Source organism: Brienomyrus brachyistius, chromosome 23 (assembly GCF_023856365.1).
Source record: "Brienomyrus brachyistius isolate T26 chromosome 23, BBRACH_0.4, whole genome shotgun sequence".
NCBI classification, from domain to species: domain Eukaryota; kingdom Metazoa; phylum Chordata; class Actinopteri; order Osteoglossiformes; family Mormyridae; genus Brienomyrus; species Brienomyrus brachyistius.
Window position 1 is genome coordinate 4,014,066 of NC_064555.1, and position 17,761 is coordinate 4,031,826.

The 17,761-nt window shown below is 44.0% G+C and overlaps 2 protein-coding genes across 7 annotated transcripts; both read left to right on the plus strand.

Moving 5' to 3' along the window:
* Positions 1–233: 233 nt before the first annotated feature.
* LOC125718661 (heterogeneous nuclear ribonucleoprotein R-like) lies at positions 234–10,907 on the plus strand. Of its 6 annotated transcripts, none has more exons than XR_007384862.1 (13): positions 234–413; positions 1,628–1,788; positions 2,743–2,861; positions 3,332–3,439; positions 3,606–3,719; positions 4,357–4,533; positions 4,668–4,803; positions 4,936–5,141; positions 5,459–5,608; positions 5,695–5,816; positions 6,392–6,918; positions 8,545–10,015; positions 10,315–10,907. XR_007384862.1 is itself a non-coding variant. In XM_048992601.1 (13 exons), exons 2-12 carry the CDS (start codon positions 1,635–1,637, stop codon positions 8,574–8,576), a joined length of 1,845 nt encoding a protein of 614 aa, XP_048848558.1. In that variant the 5' UTR covers positions 234–413; positions 1,628–1,634; the 3' UTR covers positions 8,577–8,608; positions 9,837–10,907. The 6 variants fall into 6 exon arrangements, 5 of the variants coding, with proteins under 5 accessions (XP_048848558.1, XP_048848559.1, XP_048848557.1 ...); XM_048992601.1 differs by having other exon boundaries at positions 8,545–8,608; positions 9,837–10,907; XM_048992602.1 differs by having other exon boundaries at positions 8,545–8,608.
* Positions 10,908–11,853: 946 nt separating this feature from the next.
* LOC125718662 (dnaJ homolog subfamily C member 8-like) lies at positions 11,854–17,477 on the plus strand. The gene is made up of 9 exons (XM_048992603.1): positions 11,854–12,000; positions 12,412–12,513; positions 12,659–12,715; positions 12,834–12,900; positions 14,124–14,218; positions 14,965–15,036; positions 15,517–15,608; positions 16,350–16,425; positions 16,575–17,477. Exons 1-9 carry the CDS (start codon positions 11,926–11,928, stop codon positions 16,695–16,697), a joined length of 759 nt encoding a protein of 252 aa, XP_048848560.1. The 5' UTR covers positions 11,854–11,925; the 3' UTR covers positions 16,698–17,477.
* Positions 17,478–17,761: the final 284 nt, after the last annotated feature.

Below are 17,761 nucleotides of genomic sequence, written 5' to 3' on the forward strand. Positions count from 1 at the left end.
CTGAAATAACAGCGTGCTGATCCAGGGGGGTATTCCACGAAGCATAATTTCCGGGTTAGCTGTATAATAACTTAAGCTAACGTGGAAACTGTCCAATAGGAGGACAGGTAAGTGACATTCGTATTGGACAATCCTTACATTATCTGGCTAATGATGACATCTTGCTTTGCTTGCCCGCTTGTGAGCTGTTGCCCTGGTAACCGTTGGCCGGGAGCCCTTTGTTGTACGCGCTACGTGCACGTTCACGAGTGACGAGTCGAGTTGAGCGCGCTACGTGCTGCGTTCCCGTGGATATAACTTAGCCAAATACGCCTTTCTCCGCATTAATATTACTTTCTAATAATACGGTGCTTTTAAAATTAAGCTCGGAAAAAGCCATCTGAAACAACGGGTAATTTTCTGTGAAAGTGGGGGTAAGAACTCGTCTTTTATTTTTTCCCTTTTCAGCTAAGAAAGGAATTTATCCAGGCCCGGTACAGGCAGGTTATTTAGCTAGCCAGCTAATGCTAACAAAAAAAGGCAATCGGCCGTTTAGGTCTTGGCTTAACTAGCTGTTTGATTTAATACTAACCGTGGGATGGTTTTTGAAACATGTCCAACGGCTGTATAAGCTTATTTTTAAAATCATTGTATAAGTTTTTAAAACAGGGGGCGGGACACCATAACGTGGGTTTGAAGCCTTATAGTAGTCTGCGGCGGTTACAGGGCGCTTTATGGTTTCGGTATTGTCCTATGGCGCTTACTAGTAACCTCACGGCCAGTTTAAGCGATTTAACTTCGGGCGTGACACACGTCCCGTCGCCCTGGCTAAGGTTTGTTTTCTTGTTTTGCCGCGCTGCTGCGTTTTCACAGTGAACCTCTTGGTGGCGCAGTTTGACCCGTAAGTTCCCCTTTATTCAGCGTTTGTTTGCGTGCCTTTGTGTAGTGTCCCCAATTTGCCGTGAGCCAGATCCTGCTGGGTTGAAGCTGGTATAACGTTTCCCGTTTATGCATTGGTCGAAGGGAGTGCTCATATTTATGACGTCTTTTGCATTATCACGCAGAGCGCCGATGTCGGGGTTCAGTGGATTGACCGGCCCTCAGCTTCCTTTATGCCGCAGTTCTAGGAAAGGTGTTTCTGCAGGCTGTCTGCTGATTAGCATGTGAACTGTACTCGATACTGGTTAGTTATGTTTGGCTGATTGCAGAGCTGTTGTGGATAAAACAGGTTAAGATTTAGCATAAGTTAAGCTCTGCTTCAAGCCCAAAGCAGAGACGTGCAGCAGTTTCCCGGGAGACATCAGAAGTGGAAATCTAAAAATGGTGCACAGCATGCTAGTTATTCAGCTTCTGACAGCTGACAGCTTGCAGGCCTTTCCACTTGTTTTTGTTGCCGTAAAGAGCAGGCGGGCTTCTCCGCTTTTGTCATTCTCCTGGTTTCTCCACAGATGGCCGCGTTGGTGCACTGAAGAGCCTGGTGTCTCTATCTCCGCTCCTCTTGACTGCACTCATGTGCATGTCTGCTAAACAAACCCAGACTGTCTTTTAAATAAGTGCATTGTTTTTAACTGAATCGTGAGGTCATGTTGATGAGTCAATTAGGTGACGCAGAGTGAAACGAATGAGCACTCAGACCTGGCGGGTGTAGTTGCAGAATGGCCGCCGAGGTGAACGGCAGCCCCATGACAGCCAAGGAGGAGGAGGAGCCTATGGACACCAGCGCGACACAGGCAGACAACTGTCAGAAGCTCATCGACGCTGGCCTTGCCCAGAAAGTGGCAGAGAAGCTGAATGACATCTTCCTGACGGGTAGGCATGTGCCATACTGCTTTTAGCATGGTTTTGACTAGGGATTGACTGATTGCTATTTTCTTGGACGATTATGATTACTGATTTTTTTTTAAATATATATATATGATCGGCCCATACCGATTTTTGCCCTGAGAACAGCAGATGCATACAAAAATCACATTTTCTTTTCCTCAAAACTTTATTTTCATAACAAACTCTTATCAAGCTTTACAAATTCAAATAAATTAAACTAAAACAAGTAATTCCGCAGCTACAACTAAACATTAATATATTCTTTAAAATAATAATAGGTGCAGCAAATAAAAGAAAAATATGTAACAAGACACCTTTTTTGACTTGGCATCCTATTAAGAAAACAAAATACCACTATTTAAGCATTAATGGCAAGGTTCTCTTTTTGAACAGAAGCATTTCTGCCTTGTCACCTGAAATTCTGTTTCTCGTCTCATCTATCACATGTCCAGCCAAGCTAAACAAGCGCTCACTCTCAACTTTTTTACATGGGGTAGAGAAGTAGGCTTGGGCAAGTGCAGGGAAACAATCTTTGTTGGTATTCCAGTAGTTCAAGGCATTTTCACCTCTGTTGCTGGGCATCTCAGAGAGGTTGAAATGTACCTGCACAGAAGAAGGGTTAGACGGACATTTTCGCGTGTCTAAAAGTGTGCATATGATTCATTGCACATGTGCCAGATCGGTTTGTAATCGGAAATACGTGTGAGTGATCGGCCGATCAGATCAGACCGATCACAGGTCAGGCCGGTCAGGCTGAATATCGGCCCATTTCGATCACTGGCTGATCGATCGCTGCATCAGTAGTTTTGAAATTTTCCCTGGTGGGAAAACTTGAAAATGGGGGGCTTGGCTTGTTGTGGCTGGAGAGATTACAAGACCACAAATCCAGAGAACGGACATCATTCTTGTGATGAAAAGTCGTAACGCTGACCCTCCCAGGGCTGGTGGCGTACGCAGACCTGGATGAGAGAGCTCTTGATGCCCTAAGGGAATTCAACGAGGATGGAGCACTTGCGGTCCTGCAGCAGTTCAAGGAAAGTGACTTGTCCCATGTGCAGGTGAGAAATTTACGTTGAACTCCTTTTTTGCTTTATAAACACCGAAATATTATTTGATAATTTTCCAATACTGTGCTGTCCTAGTATATCAAATAAAATACTTTGTAAAATGCTGGCCATGCCATCCTGATTACAATTCCATCCAGATAAATTTCAAATAATAATAATAGTTATTGTTGTTTTCTGAGTTCGTAACTTTTTCAAGACATTGGTTGTATTGTGTTGAGGCAGGTTATTTGCATAACAAAGAAAGTGTTTCGAGTTCCACCCAAAAGTACCCAAATACACCAGCTGGTTTGGCACTTTTGCTACTATATCTTTTGGTACTGGTACTCAACCGGTAATAAGTGGAAAAGGGAAAGTACTGACAGTACCATACCAAAAGTACGTGCAGTGCAAAAGCGCCCTAACGTCATTTTTTTATGTTTGTTAGTCATTTAAAAATTGCTTTAATAATTTTCCTTTCTTAGAACAAAAGTGCCTTTCTGTGTGGTGTCATGAAGACGTACAGGCAGAGAGAGAAGCAGGGGAGCAAGGTGCAGGAGTCCACAAAGGGGCCCGATGAATCGAAGATAAAGGTGAGACCGTCTTTGCAACAAGAATAGCCTGAGTGGTGATGAGAAGCCAGTGTTGGGTATGGCTTCTACAGCTCCCACTGAGGTGTTCCTGCATGTTCCCTGGGGCTCAGCCTGTCTGCAGCTGTCGGTCCCCTAACAGTGTTGGTGCTGCTGCATCATCCCGCAGGCCCTCTTGGAGAGGACGGGGTACACGCTGGATGTCACCACTGGACAGAGGAAGTACGGTGGACCCCCGCCTGCTAAGGCGTTTCAAGGATCACAGCCTGGAATCGGAACTGAGGCAAGAACCGGAGACAGTTTTTCACATTTGCTTTGTTAGTATCTCTGCAGTGTTGAGGCTTGTGAGACTCTGTGCTGTTTTTAACAGCTTCCCAGACTGTACTTGTGTCTCAAACAACAAAATGCACATAGTATGATTTATGATGATTTGAACTTATTTTTCCATCTAAAATAACAGCATGCCACAGTCATACTTTGGTAACTTTTTTTAAAAAATAAGTTTTTTTTAAAGTTTTCAGTCTCTGAAAGAAGTCCAACAAATGGATTTAGGTTCAGTCTTAGGTAGGGGGGGGGGGGGCTGGGTGCTGGGTGCCAGGTACCTTCCGAGGCTGGGGGCTTAGAAAAGTCTGTAGTCCCAGGACAGAAATAATTTAGTGGCTGACAGATTGGAGAACAGTGGTAGCCTGGTGGTTCATCCTGCTGCGGGGTTGGGGTTGGGCGGATGATCAGTCATTCCACATTGGAGGAGTGATGTTTCACTCAGCCTTCCAGGTAGACAAATAAGGAGGAACTAGACTGTGCAAAGGAGCAGGGCGAATGCCTGTGTGAAGCTGTATAAGATGCTTGAATTCTCCGGTCGTTCTTCATCAGAGTAGGAATTGACATGCATTGCATATCAAGTCAAGTGTATCTTACAGGTTTTCGTGGGGAAGATTCCTCGGGACCTGTACGAGGACGAGCTGGTTCCCCTCTTCGAGAAGGCGGGTCCCGTCTGGGACCTGCGTCTGATGATGGACCCGCTGACGGGCCAGAACCGAGGATATGCCTTCATCACGTTCTGCAGCAAGGACGATGCGCAGGAGGCAGTCAGACTGGTAAAGACCCCCCCGCCCCCAACAATGTGGCGCTTCAGTCAGAGCAGTGGAGCTGCGAGACGTGCGTCAGGAATAGGAATGTAAAGAAAAGAATGAGAGGATCATCACCCGCTGTTTGATTTGTCTCTCTTCAGTGTGACAACTATGAAATCCGCCCTGGCAAGTACCTGGGCGTGTGCATCTCCGTAGCAAACAACCGCCTCTTTGTTGGATCTATTCCAAAGAACAAAACAAAAGAGAGCATTTTGGAGGACTTCAGCAAAGTGACAGGTTGGGGGAACTTTGGTGTTTTTGCCAGTCATGGCGACACGAAGCGGCAGGTGGCCGTTCAGTGATGCCGCTGGTTTCCTTAGGGCTGTGGCACCCAGCTGCCCGTGTGAACATCTGCCTGCTCCCTTGCAGAGGGTCTGACGGAGGTGATCCTCTACCACCAGCCGGACGACAAGAAGAAGAACCGCGGCTTCTGCTTCCTGGAGTACGAGGACCATAAGGCGGCTGCGCAGGCCCGTCGCCGGCTGATGAGCGGCAAAGTAAAGGTGTGGGGCAGCCCAGTCACTGTGGAGTGGGCCGACCCGGTGGAGGAGCCCGACCCGGAGGTCATGGCCAAGGTGGGCTGCCGCTGCTTCCTTTTGAGCAGGGGAGGCAGTATGATCACATGAGTAGATGGGTGGTTAGATCAGAACCACATGCCGTATGGAGTTAAGTTGGTATTATTATTATAGACTTGGGGTAATTATGGTACTCGGCTCTCTAAACTGAAACTGATAGAGCAGCAATCTTGTGTCAACTTTGTTAGGAGGTGGTGTTTAATTTGGGTCCATTCAGAGTAGTTCTAGGTTTTTCTTTATTTTTTAATGAGCTCAGTGTTTGAATGTTTCTGGAGAGTAGGGTTGGGATTAGGGTGACGAGGCCTGTACTCCACCAGGTGAAGGTGCTGTTCGTGAGGAAGCTGGCCACATCTGTCACGGAAGAGCTCCTGGAAAAGACCTTCTCAGAGTTCGGTAACGTGGAGCGGGTGAAGAAGCTGAAGGACTACGCCTTCGTCCACTTCGAGGACCGAGAGGCGGCCATGAAGGTAAACCGGCCCTGTGGTTGAGGTGCCGGGTCCTTGTCCTGCTGCCCCGACGGAGCCTCACGCAGGCGGTATGCACCGTGTTACAGGCAATGGCGGAAATGAATGGGAAGGCACTGGAGGGAGAGGAGATTGAAATCGTCTTGGCGAAGCCCCCAGACAAGAAGAGGAAGGAACGGCAGGCAGTCCGACCACCTGGCAGAAACGCAGGGTAAGGAGGGCGCCAAGTCGAGGGTCTTTGTTGAAACTGGTGGTCTGTTCATTCAGCATGCTGGACTTAGTCAGGCTCTCAGAAAAGTCCATTACAGATTAGCGCTGGCCGACATGGCTGTGAGAAATCACAATGTTTTATGTCATACTCAGTTCTTAGAAAAAGTACAAATTGACTAAATATCCAAGTGCCTGAAATTTAAACAAATATTTTAAGTATTTAACAGATTGTTCAGTTAAATGCTTATTCAAAATAAGACATTAACATGTTTTTAGTATTGTTTTGCACCATTACTAAACATGGTTTATTTGGTTCATATGAACCAAAGACTACTACTAGTATTACCAAATTCCATGGATTCCCAGTGGGGAGGTGCCTCTGTTCGAGGGGCTGCGTATGGACGGTTAGATCTGCCGTATCTCCCAACATGCACTAGCTGTCAGGTCGCCGAGCAGCAGTCCTGCTTAAATTAGCTTTTGCTGTTGACCTCTTACTGTGTGATCAATAGCAGATCCTAGCTGATGTGACTATATTGTCAAGTTCTTTCAAGCTGAGCTGTCGCTGCTCTCTTTCAGGTACGACGATTATTATTACTACCCACCCCCTCGCATGCCCCCCCCAATGAGAGGCAGAGGGCGCGGGGGCAGGGGTAGCTACCCGTACCCCCTAGACTACTTTACCAGTGAAGATTACTATGACGACTATCACACTTATGACTATCATGATTACCGAGGCGGCTATGAAGACCCCTACTACAGTTACGACGACGGCTACCCCTTGAGAGGGAGGGGCAGTAGGGGTGGGAGGGGCAGCCTTCTTCCAGCCAGGTCACGGGGAGCCCCACCCCCACGGGGGAGGGGAGCCTACATCCAAAGAGGAGTGCCCCGGGGGGGGCGGGGGGGCCGGGGATCACCCTTCCAGCAGCAGAGGGGCCGAGGATCCAGGGGGCCTCGGGGAAACAGAGGGGGCAACGTGGGCGGGAAGAGGAAGGCCGACGTGTTCAACCAGCCGGACTCCAAGCGGAGACAGACCAACAGCCAGCAGAACTGGGGGTCCCAGCCCATCGCCCAGCAGCCCCTACAGCAGGGCGCCGACTATTCCGGTAACTATGGTTACAGTAATGACAACCTGGAGTTTTCTCACGATTCGTATGGCCAGCAGTGGAAGTAGGCGCAAGTTAAGTGTATTTGGCAGACAAATCAAGGAGACGGGCAGCACCTTCCGATTTGGCTTTCGTTTTTCATCCCTCACACACAAACGAATGCTAAGACCCCACAAAAGAGTCCTCGCCGAAGTTTGGCCGCTCGATTGGCCGGAGGTATGAATTGGGCTGAAGATGATTGTCAAACTTTTTCCCAACCGCTTTCTTACTCTGGACACCCCTGACTAAACACAACCACTTTTTATGGTTTTTTTTGTGTTCATGTTTTCTTTTAAAGCCAGCATTTAATGTTTTAAAGGTGGACGTTCCTTTTCAAAGGTTTGTGAAGATGTTATGAATCATGAATGTCCTGTTGGATCCCTTGCTTAACCCCCCCCCCCCCCCCCCACACAACCTCCACCCCCCATCGTGGGCTTATTTCCTTCCCTACTCCTAATACTGAGCGGTGGAGGAATATGCTTGTGTATATAGGTTTGAATTTAGGCATTTATTTTCAGTGCTTTCACAGTTTGCTTTAATAATCCAAGGAGAGAAAAAGCATAAATTGGGGGAAAATATTTGTATTTCAGTTGCTATAAAATTGCTTAGTGGTAGATTTAAAATTGTTTTGGGTTTTAGGACTGTTCATATAACTTCATAAAAATCTGATCTATACATTTTTTTGGAATTTGGTTTGAACCGCGTAAAGAGCCGTGACACAGTGTTCTTTCATGTTTGTAACTTCTGATTGTTACATTTCAATAAAACTCAACCAAAAATTTAGTTACCAGAAACTTCCAATTCAGTTGTGTCCTAAAATATTTTCAGTTACTTCAACAATGGCTGTTTGCAGATGGGGAAAACTTATGTAAGTGATCCAATCAATTTACTATAAGTGACATGAAAGGCATTTTATGTTTTTGGCTAATTTTACGACCACTCAATTCAGAATGGGGATATTGTACCACCTTGCAGAACTTCTTCAGACCAATCTGAAAGGAAATCTTCAGAAGTCTAAAGATGATCAAATACGTGTAACACCTGAATAAAAGGCATTTTTAACCCTTTGCTCTTCAGCATTAAGTATGCTGTTGTGGTTGTATGTTTTGTAGAACTCAAGCCTGGGAAAACTTATTTGAGCAGTTTCATAGAATGGATATTTTCTGAGATTCTGGAATCCTTAAACGGGCAATTCAGACATGTGAAATAGGATCAGTACTTTACACCTTGATTATAAGGAATAAAAACATGCTTGGTTAAGTGTCAGTAAATTAAAATGTATTTTTGAGCTCTTCCTGTCTGTATCACCATGGTTAATTTCCTGGGGCATCTACAAGGTGGATCAGTTTGGGAACCTTTTCTGGCTCAATGTCTGATCCCTTAAATTTTTTGGGGAAATTAAACAGCATACCCCTGGCCCATTTACCAAAGGGTTAAATCTCCAAGATGGTGCAAGATGTTCCTCCGGTGCACTGAAAGCCCAGCGATCTGTCACCGTGTAGTGAAGATAAGAGAACATGCAGTCTTTTCCTCTACAGATTCCATAGTTTTGTGTTTAAGCTTGTCCTTTTATTCCAACTTACCCAGGTGGCGATGCGAGAGGGGCAGCGCTAGCGTGAGGAACACATCTCAGCTGTGTTCTTCCGAAAGGGTGAGCTGGTTTACCTCTTCACCGCTAAAGATTGCCTCCTCTTCCTCACACCTGCACGTTACAGCTCGGACCCCGGCTCAGGCTAGAGTCAAAATGTTTGTCTCTTGGGGTAAAGTTACTCAGAATGGAAAAGGCCTACTCTTAATACAACTAGACAATCTTCCATGAATGATTGGGTCTGTCAGAGAAAACTGAACACCACCTCCTAATAATTACTGGATACGCTCATCAGATGAATGCTCATAAAAGGTGTCCCTATCCCTCCAGCGACTGGATTTATGAATTTTCCAAATGGTTTCCCTATCCTTACAATATATAACATTCCCTTCTCTCTGAGGATCCTAAAGAGGTTTGTAATCGTAAGTCATCATGAAGGAGGTATAGCTGTTGTAATCTCAGAGGCAGATGGGCCTCGTGCTGATTGGCTGAGTCTCCTTGCTTCATGGTCTGGTAATTAAAAAAAATAAAGAAACCCCAAATGCACAGAATGATTGGCCCTGCTCAGGAAGGACCTGGTGCAATTTCAGGTATTTCTCCAATCAGGTTTTTCATCCAGCAACCAAAAGAATGTCTTTTTTTTTTTTTTATCATTATGCTTCCGCATCCTGAGTGAAGGAGTTCTGATTACAGGTCTTACATTGCATTTAAATTGGAGTCTTGCTCTTAAGATTTTGAAATGTTTCTGACATTTTCTACAAATTTTGAATCATGAATAAGATGCATAAGCAATATGTGGGTAATGCTCAGAAGGAGTTTAATTTAAATTGTGTTTATTTACAAAGAAGATTTAAACCTGATCCATTGTTTTCTAGGATTGTGGGAGTCTGGGGGGGGGGGTGCATCCAAGTCCACAGTGCTGAAGGAATGTGTGTTACATTGATTTCTATTAAGAGAACATTTTAATGGTGCAGATGTCATTACTAGCAGGGGTGATGTACAACTCAGGGATCCGTGTCTTGGTTGTGGGTTCGAATCTCTATAGCTGGCAGAGTGATCATATTATATTTGGGCCCTTGACCGAGGCGCTTAACTGCAGCTGCTAAAGGGATGGCCGATCCTGCTCTCTGACCTCGAAAACTTTCCTCACTTTGAACAAAAACGTCTGCTAAATATGTAAATGAAAATTGATTCATTTTGAAATCTCTAACCTTTAAAAAGCTCGATTTGGCAGAAAGAAGCCATGACGGTGTCGATAAGTCTGAGATCAGAAATTCTGTTCATGTCTCAGGGTCTTTGCTGTTGTGGGCTCCAGGGGCATCAGATCTTCAAATAAATCTTTCACAGTGAAGATTCCAGTATTCAGAGCTGCTGTACAAGTCTGCCAACCAGCAAGCTGATCCTGTGTTCTGTTGCCATGCGACATACTCCCCCCAAATATAAACGTACTGGCCATTTGAAATATTCAAGGTACCATTATTATGTCAAATGAACACTAATAATCACAAAAAATTTAACATAGAGACTCTTTTCACAAATTTTTTGTGAAATTAAATTTTCCACCAGTTCAGTATTTCAGCAGGTATGAAGAATTAACGTTCTAGAAACCAGTCCACCGCATTTGAATTGGAACCCTTGTGAAGGTTTTAGTTATGGCATGCGGAGGGTTAAGATTTCTTGGGGTATGAATACTGGGTGAAGAAGAGAGCCCCCAGGAACTGTTTTCTTTAAAGTGTGTTAACCCCTTGCTTTTGTCACCTGACTATCAGGAATGCGTGTCTCGAAGGCTCCGCCCAGCCGTGTCACAGTGTGGATGTGGGCTTCATGTCCGAGGAGGTCATGGGGACTGCTGGGTAAGGTCGCCGTCCTAACCCCTCCACCTGCTTTGCTTCTGGTTTCAGTCTGATTTCAGGGGAGGAAAAGGGGATTTTCCCCACAATATGGAGTCCCGATTCCAGGACTGGATTCCAGGAATTTTATTTTGGTAGGGATGAATGCCAGTCACTTTCAGCTTCCAGAAAAGTCTGTGAACTTACTGAGGGATTCCATGTTTGTGGTCACCAGCCCACCCGGAAGTGGCATATCATGTAAATGCCTAATTTTATTATTATTGAATTTACTTTACAACCTTTATGATCTTGTCACTTAAGCAATGAACACAACTAGTTGGCTGTCTGGCTGTACCACAGTCAACTCAGAGCATTGTCGGTTTGGTTTCCACAGAATGTCAACTGCACTTGATACACAGTATAACACAGTACAGAATATTTTTATCCAACAGGAATTTCAGATTGTATCTGATATGAGTAGACTGTCAAATGATTAAAGTGCTGTCAATTGCCAATAAAGTTTTAAACAGGTATGCTGCGTTTTTTTTTATTTCCTTATACCGTATATATATATCGGATCATTTAAACTTGGACAACTCAATAACATTAAAACTGTATAAAAATATACAGTACGTCTTCCTGAGCCACTGAATAGGTAACAGTAATACATTTTTCGATGATGAGTTACACATTTTAGAGGGCGCTGCTGTTTGCAGCTTAAGTATAATTCTTGATGAATGAAAATCGCAAAAAAAAAAGATTAGCAACTAAAAATGTCAACCAAAAACATCTTATTTTCGTTTGTGCATGTTCTTACGAACTTGATCGTTCTGTTAATTAAAAGAAAATTTTAAAAAAATCAGGATGCATCGCTCAGTCGGTTCAGAAGACTTTAAATGTCCGTGATTGTCAGCTAATTAATCTTTCCTACGGTTCAAAGCCTTTCCCGTCAAATAGCGTGTGGGCGTGGTCTAAGAATCACGTGACCAGGCTACCATACAGCGGGACAACGAGAAAGTCCGTCTGCTGTTAATAGCGATTTCACACCTTTTCGTTATGGGTTGTTATTAATCGTAGGAGCAACGGTGTAATATGGTAGTATTACTATACTGATTAAATTTGTTTTGAACATGAGTCATTTTCTGAAATAAAATTACTCTGCGATACCAGAATTGGGATGCTCTGGGGTTGTTTTTAAAATACGTTTCTTGCAAAACATATAGCAAAGTAGCTGTATGATTCGTTATGGTAAGCAAATGGTAGTCATGACCTAATATAATTATGTTGATCACAATTTCCACAGCAGAACAGTATTTTAGTTTAAATATTAATACAAGAAACAGTAAAGAAACAGTAAGTAGACGTCATTTATAAAAGCACTTATAGATATGAAAGATTTTAAGCAAATCTACCTTTTACTTTAAGTGATTTTTTTTCCAGTGATGTGGGTTTTCTTCCAGAAAACTAGATGCAGGTACAGACTTGCCTCGAATATAATAAGGCAGCTCACGTGATTAAATACACGGTCACGTGACCGTAACTTGAGCCAAAATGGCGGCGAATGGAGGAGAAGCTGGCGCTCCAAGTGACGCTAGCGAAGATCTTTTTCAGACGTTTTATTCAGAGGTAAGAGCTCAGGGAATCCGTGGATTTATACATCTGAGTGATAATAAAGTAATCCGGCATCGGTCGGGCACTGGACTCTCACGATGTATTGTTAAGTACGACTCAGGGATCGATGTTATTAGGCCTTAAGAAAATACAATGGAGCGTGCTTTGAAAACTCGACCAGATACGGCCGTGCGATCAGTTTAGGCTTCTGCGATTTGCTGGGTAATTCATAACAGCTAGCGTGTGATTTCTAAATGTAATAAGCAGCCAAGGGACGCGGTTAGATATGTCTTTGTATGTATTCGATAATCACCAGGTACTCCGCATTAGTATCCGGTTTTGCGTATCGTTTTGATCAGAAACAGCACCTTGTTTTCGTTTTCACGCTTTGTCCAGACTGATGGATCTTGTTCTGTGTTTATACAGGTGAAACAAATTGAGAAGAGAGACTCTGTTTTCACCCCAAAACAGCAGATAGAGAGGTTGCTAAGACCCGGGGCGTCTTATTTTAACCTGAATCCATTCGAGGTAGGCGTGTGCTTTTCTTTGGTCTATGGTTTAAGGCTTTAAGCAAAATGGTCAAAGTTGATTGCGTATGTCTAAATTAATTCTTGAATATTTTGACCCATCACTTTTATCGCGTGCGTGTGTAATTGTTGTTTTCATATTCCAGGTGTTGCAGATCGACCCAGACGCAACAGATGAAGAGATAAAGAAGCGGTTTCGGCAGGTATATAAACAATGTCCTGCTTCATTTTTGCTATGACGTAGTATAAATGTCATTTTCTGTCATACTCCCTGTGCTATATTACCTGGATCAATATTTTGAAACTTCTTTTTTCTTCCAGCTGTCATTCCTGGTTCATCCTGACAAGAACCAGGATGATGCAGACAGGGCTCAGAAAGCTTTCGAAGGTATAGTGCCTGTCTTATATAGAGCTCTGTAGGCCTAATTATTCCCTCATTAGATGCCAAAGCAATTTGCGCTAGGGCTGCACTGCTAGAGGAGGGGTCAGATATTGCCATAAATATTGCAATATTTATGAAACAAAAAATTAGTTACCTTTATCCCAGATAAACTATAGCCAAATAGATTTTATCTAGAAGTATAGTTTGTCGTTTGGCTCTTAGAGTTCATGCAGAGCTCAGCGTCACTGGTAAACTACGCAGATTTTTATCATATACTACATCAGTGTTTCTCAAACTATGGGCTGCGGACCGGTGGTGGTCCGTGAGAGGGTTCCTGCCGGTCCACTGAGCCTCGCTTCTGCACCAATCAAAATTCAGTCAGATCAGGTCAGGCATAATAATAACAACAATAATAATAATAGTAATACTATCTATCTATAGAAATAATATCTATCTATCTATGTATCCAGATACGCATCCGCGGGGGTGGGGGGTTGGGGGCAGTCGTTTATGCAGGACCCTGCAGCCCCAAAACCTGACATGACTGGTCCCCAGGACAAATAAGTTTGACAAACGCTGTACTACATAATCTTGAAATGGAACAATTAAAATTGCAGTTATGTTTTCTGTTACAAAGACAGACTTAACTAGTTCATGATCTCAACTAAGCTTGGGCGGAATTATGATAATACGGTTATAACGGAATATCATCTATAACGGATGATGAACCACGCGTATTTAAGAACATGCAGAAAAAGCATCGGATATAGCGGACTCGCATATAATGCAATTTCGCTTATAACGGACAAACAATTTTGTCCCCAGGGCCGCTTTTAGCTGTAGTTTTGTTCGGCTATAACGGACATACAGGCTCCGCCTATAAGGCGTGTAGCATGCCGGTGAAATCCAACGCAGATATGTAGTCGGGATTGTTAATAGTCACTCATCTGTTCAAGTAAAGTTAGATTACTACATGTACAATATAATAATCTATACCACAAGTGTCTCTGCTGGGGTGTGGCATGAGTAAATGGTATCCTGTAGTTGTGTTCTGGGCGTACAGCAACTCTGGATATAACGGACTTTGTATATAACGGACTGTTTGGCCAGGTCCCTTTAAATTCGTTATAACTGGATTTTACTGTAATTGATAATATCTGCCCTGTTATGGCATCCAATATGATTCTGCTTCACGGGTAATTTACTTGATTTTCTTGATTGCTCTTCAGCCGTGGATAAGGCATACCGTTTGCTGCTAGACCAAGAGCAGAAGAAACGTGCTGTTGACGTGATTCATGCAGGAAAGGAGTACATCGAGCACATGGTTAGACCTGAGACGTTAATATGCTATCAGTCAAAGGCTTTTGCACACCACAGGTTACCACTTAACCCCTTTATTTCGCAAACTCCACATTTTTTTTATTCTTGTTAAGCATTGGGAAGTTGAGTAAACTATAAATGAAAATACAAGTCAAACTTAACAAGTTTCCTTCATAAAATGGAAAGAATATGTAACGGGGCATGTCTGACATCCTACTAACTGGTTGTGGGGTGATGGCATAGTCAAACCCTGGGCTTTAAATGCACTGATTAAGTGTTTCATCCCATGAAACAGCCGTATTTATTGTCCCTTATAGAAAGACTGCCTCAAATTTTCTCTATTGTACGTGATAAAGGAGGTTACTTTGAGGAATCAAATATAGGACATTTTCTTGCTAATAAAGTTACTTTGTGAACATAGTGTAAATGTATTTCTTAGCAAAGAAGTGAGTGTATTTTAGTAAATGTTAAGTCAGTAATATGCAAACGTAGAAAATCTCAGTCTGTGCAGAAACCTCTGACTGTGAGTGTATGTCTGTACATCATAATGCTGGGGAAAATGGCGTAGGAAATCCAGCTTGCCTGTGAATTTCTGTGTCGTCCTTACATGTGTAGACTTTGCCCCCCCCCCCCCCCGGCGGTATTTTAGACTCGAGCCTCTTGGTCTAAAATGGAATTTCCCACAATGTAAAGGAGTCCATTCCTGACATTCGATATGCGTTTCGGTTCTCTCCTCTTTTGTGATGTCAGATGAGTCAGAAGCGAAAGCAACTGAAGAAAGATGGAAAGTCCACAGTGCTGGAGGAAGACGACCCCGAAGTGGTACGGTGGAAATGACGGCCCACTCTTCCTTTTCCTTCAGTAATACTGGTTGAATTGTATCAGTACTGGCTCCAGTCTTTATTCTGATTCCTATGAATCATCAGCCCACCCAATAGGTACAGACCAAATTTGACCAATCATTGGTAACTTAACAGACTTCGCATCGGAGTTCAGGGACCCGAGCCCACCCACCCCCCCCCCCCCCCAAGAGGACAAAATGATTCAATGCCTCCCCTCAAAAAATGTTATGCCCATTCAAGAAATCCGTTCATGTCAAGATGTCGTATCAAGGCTATAATTGAGAGAAACCCTGGTTCATTATTCACATGAGAAAATGCTTCATGAATGACATGTGTTAGCTGACTGGCAAATATTATTTGGTTTGTCGCCAAGCGTCTGGTGGGGCCTACATGACGTGTTAAAAATAGAGGTGTGGAGATTAGCGGAGGTCTGCTCTCTGACTGCGTCTACTACTTCCAGTTCAAGCAGGCCGTCTACAAGCAGACGATGAAGTTGTTTGCAGAGCTGGAGATCAAGAGGAAGGAAAGAGAAGCTAAGGAGATGCATGAGAGGTAAGTCAGGAACCCGCTGACTGAATCGCAGTATGTCTGCAGCGTCGACACAATTGCTGAGAATGAAAGATGGATCGTGCGTGCGATGAAGACAGGAAGTGGGCGGAGCAATTTGTGGCCAATAAAGAGTCTCGGCATGACCAGTAATGGGACGTTGAAGCGGTTGCTGTGCACAATGTCATGGAGGTACAAAGGGAGGGGGAACTTATTTAATGGGAAAGGGGAGGCCTGTATTTGAGTGGTAATGAAATGAGATTGAGGGAGACTCCCCTGAGACCTAGAAAGTGGTTAAAAGAGGGGATTTTGCAGTTCTTTAATGGCTTTTTTTAATTAAATGATGATAAAGTGTTTATGGCAGCACAGTAGCTGTTCAGTTATAGCTGCCCAAAGTATTCGCAATGAATGAGCTTCCAGCTTCAAGAGCCAGCAGAACACTCGCTCGTGTAGAATTCCCCTTAGTCTGTCCTGCCAGTATAACAAGTCAGACGCAACAGAGAGCCTCCTTTGGCCCAATTCCTAGCACCTCAGTCGGGAGAGCAGCTGGAGCGGGTGGCCCGGTGGATTATGAATCGCTAACTTAACTGTTGCAGATTGAAGTGACAGATTGCGGTGTCCTGTACTAACACACTCCTACCTGATTACTTTTGTAACTTTTACAGGTCTGTGAAGTTGTAGTTTAGAATTGCCCAGCATTTGCAAGCTGGACCATGGCGCCCATCTGACAGTGATCTGTGTGTTTAGGAAGAGACAACGGGAGGAAGAGATCGAGACGCAGGAGAAGGCGAAGAGGGAGAGGGAGTGGCAGAAGCACTTTGAGGTGCAGGCCGCGAATGATTTTGTTAAATGCATTTCCCTGTGAAAGAAATGGACCTCACGAATTAGGAGGGTGGGGAGCACTGGTTGGTGTGTGTCCCCCCTGTTTTTTTGATATGGTAGCATTAAGGTTCTGTGCCCCCCCCCCCCCAGGAATCGCGGGATGGGCGAGTGGACAGCTGGAGAAACTTCCAGGCCAAAGGCAAGACCAAGAAGGAGAAGAACACCAGAACCTTCCTAAAGCCACCCAAAGTGAAGATGGAGCAGAGGGAGTGACTTCCAGGCCTGGGGTTGGTGCGGGCGGTGGTGTGTGGGGGGGGGGGGGAGGAGGGGGCAGTGTTAGTGTTGTCAGGGTGATGTCAAGCTGAGAGACATTCTACAGCATCAGGTTAACCTATGGGAAGTATTCTTCTGTTACCTGTGGTAAATTCCTTCAGATAAACCTGGTGTAGCTCAGTCTCCAGTGTTTTACTTTACAAATATTTATACTCTGCCATCCGTCTACCTTTTCGTTCAGCTGACTACACAGAATGGTAAATGTAAAACAGTCTTGTTTGTGTAAGTATCCAGTTTTTTTTTTTTTTTCCTTTTTTTAAAACCGTGTTTAACCACACACCTGCCGCTGTGGCGGACCACACTGTCATAAGATGCCAAACACGGTTCAATGGTAGGGATCGCCCTCGATTTGTTTGTTTTTTTTTTTTTTTTTTTTTTTTAATAAATAATGTATGTACAGTCTACCTTCATTCGTAGTTCTTTCACTGAATTCTGCTCTCTTTCCCAGTCCCTCTTCCATTGTGTCTTGATCCCTTAAGGATGTACAGTCTTTGAACCCTCTAACCAGTGTATATACCTGGTCCCAGCGGAGCTGTTCTCTGCCTCCTCCCACTTAGCACAGGGTAGTAGCAGGAACATTAGACCAAATGGACTTTACTCTGTAGCTGTCTGGCATTTTCCTACCTGATGTGGTTACCAACAGTATGTTATTGACTTTTTCCCCTTCCTAGTTTTTGTCTGCAGATTCTGTAACAATAAAGATACAAAATCCTTTCTTAAGTGGCATTTCTGGTGAATTTTACAAACCTGGATGAGGTTCTTTTATTGTTAAAATCTTATGACTGTCCCATACATGTACGAAACGTAATTGCCTTAAACGGTTTAGCCAATGTCTCCGACTTGAAGATGGTTATATCATGGCTTCTATTGTCTGTAACGTAATTTTATTGAGAGGAAACTATTGGGGCTTTCCTTTCTTGTAAATTCTGTCTGCTGTTGCCTGCTGTTAACTGGGGTGTCTGCTCTTGTGGTCAATTTATCGCTAATAATAGCTAGCAGCGTGA

Excerpts from the sequence above, each read along its gene's own strand:
- LOC125718661 (XM_048992597.1), top strand. The coding sequence starts at position 1,635 with ATGGCCGCCGAGGTGAACGGCAGCCCCATGACAGCCAAGGAGGAGGAG. Across the intron at positions 2,862-3,331 it reads GTGACTTGTCCCATGTGCAG|AACAAAAGTGCCTTTCTGTG; the intron begins GTGAGAAATTTA and ends TTCCTTTCTTAG. Across the intron at positions 4,804-4,935 it reads GGACTTCAGCAAAGTGACAG|AGGGTCTGACGGAGGTGATC; the intron begins GTTGGGGGAACT and ends GCTCCCTTGCAG.
- LOC125718662 (XM_048992603.1), top strand. The coding sequence starts at position 11,926 with ATGGCGGCGAATGGAGGAGAAGCTGGCGCTCCAAGTGACGCTAGCGAA. Across the intron at positions 15,037-15,516 it reads AGGAAGACGACCCCGAAGTG|TTCAAGCAGGCCGTCTACAA; the intron begins GTACGGTGGAAA and ends TACTACTTCCAG. Across the intron at positions 15,609-16,349 it reads GCTAAGGAGATGCATGAGAG|GAAGAGACAACGGGAGGAAG; the intron begins GTAAGTCAGGAA and ends CTGTGTGTTTAG.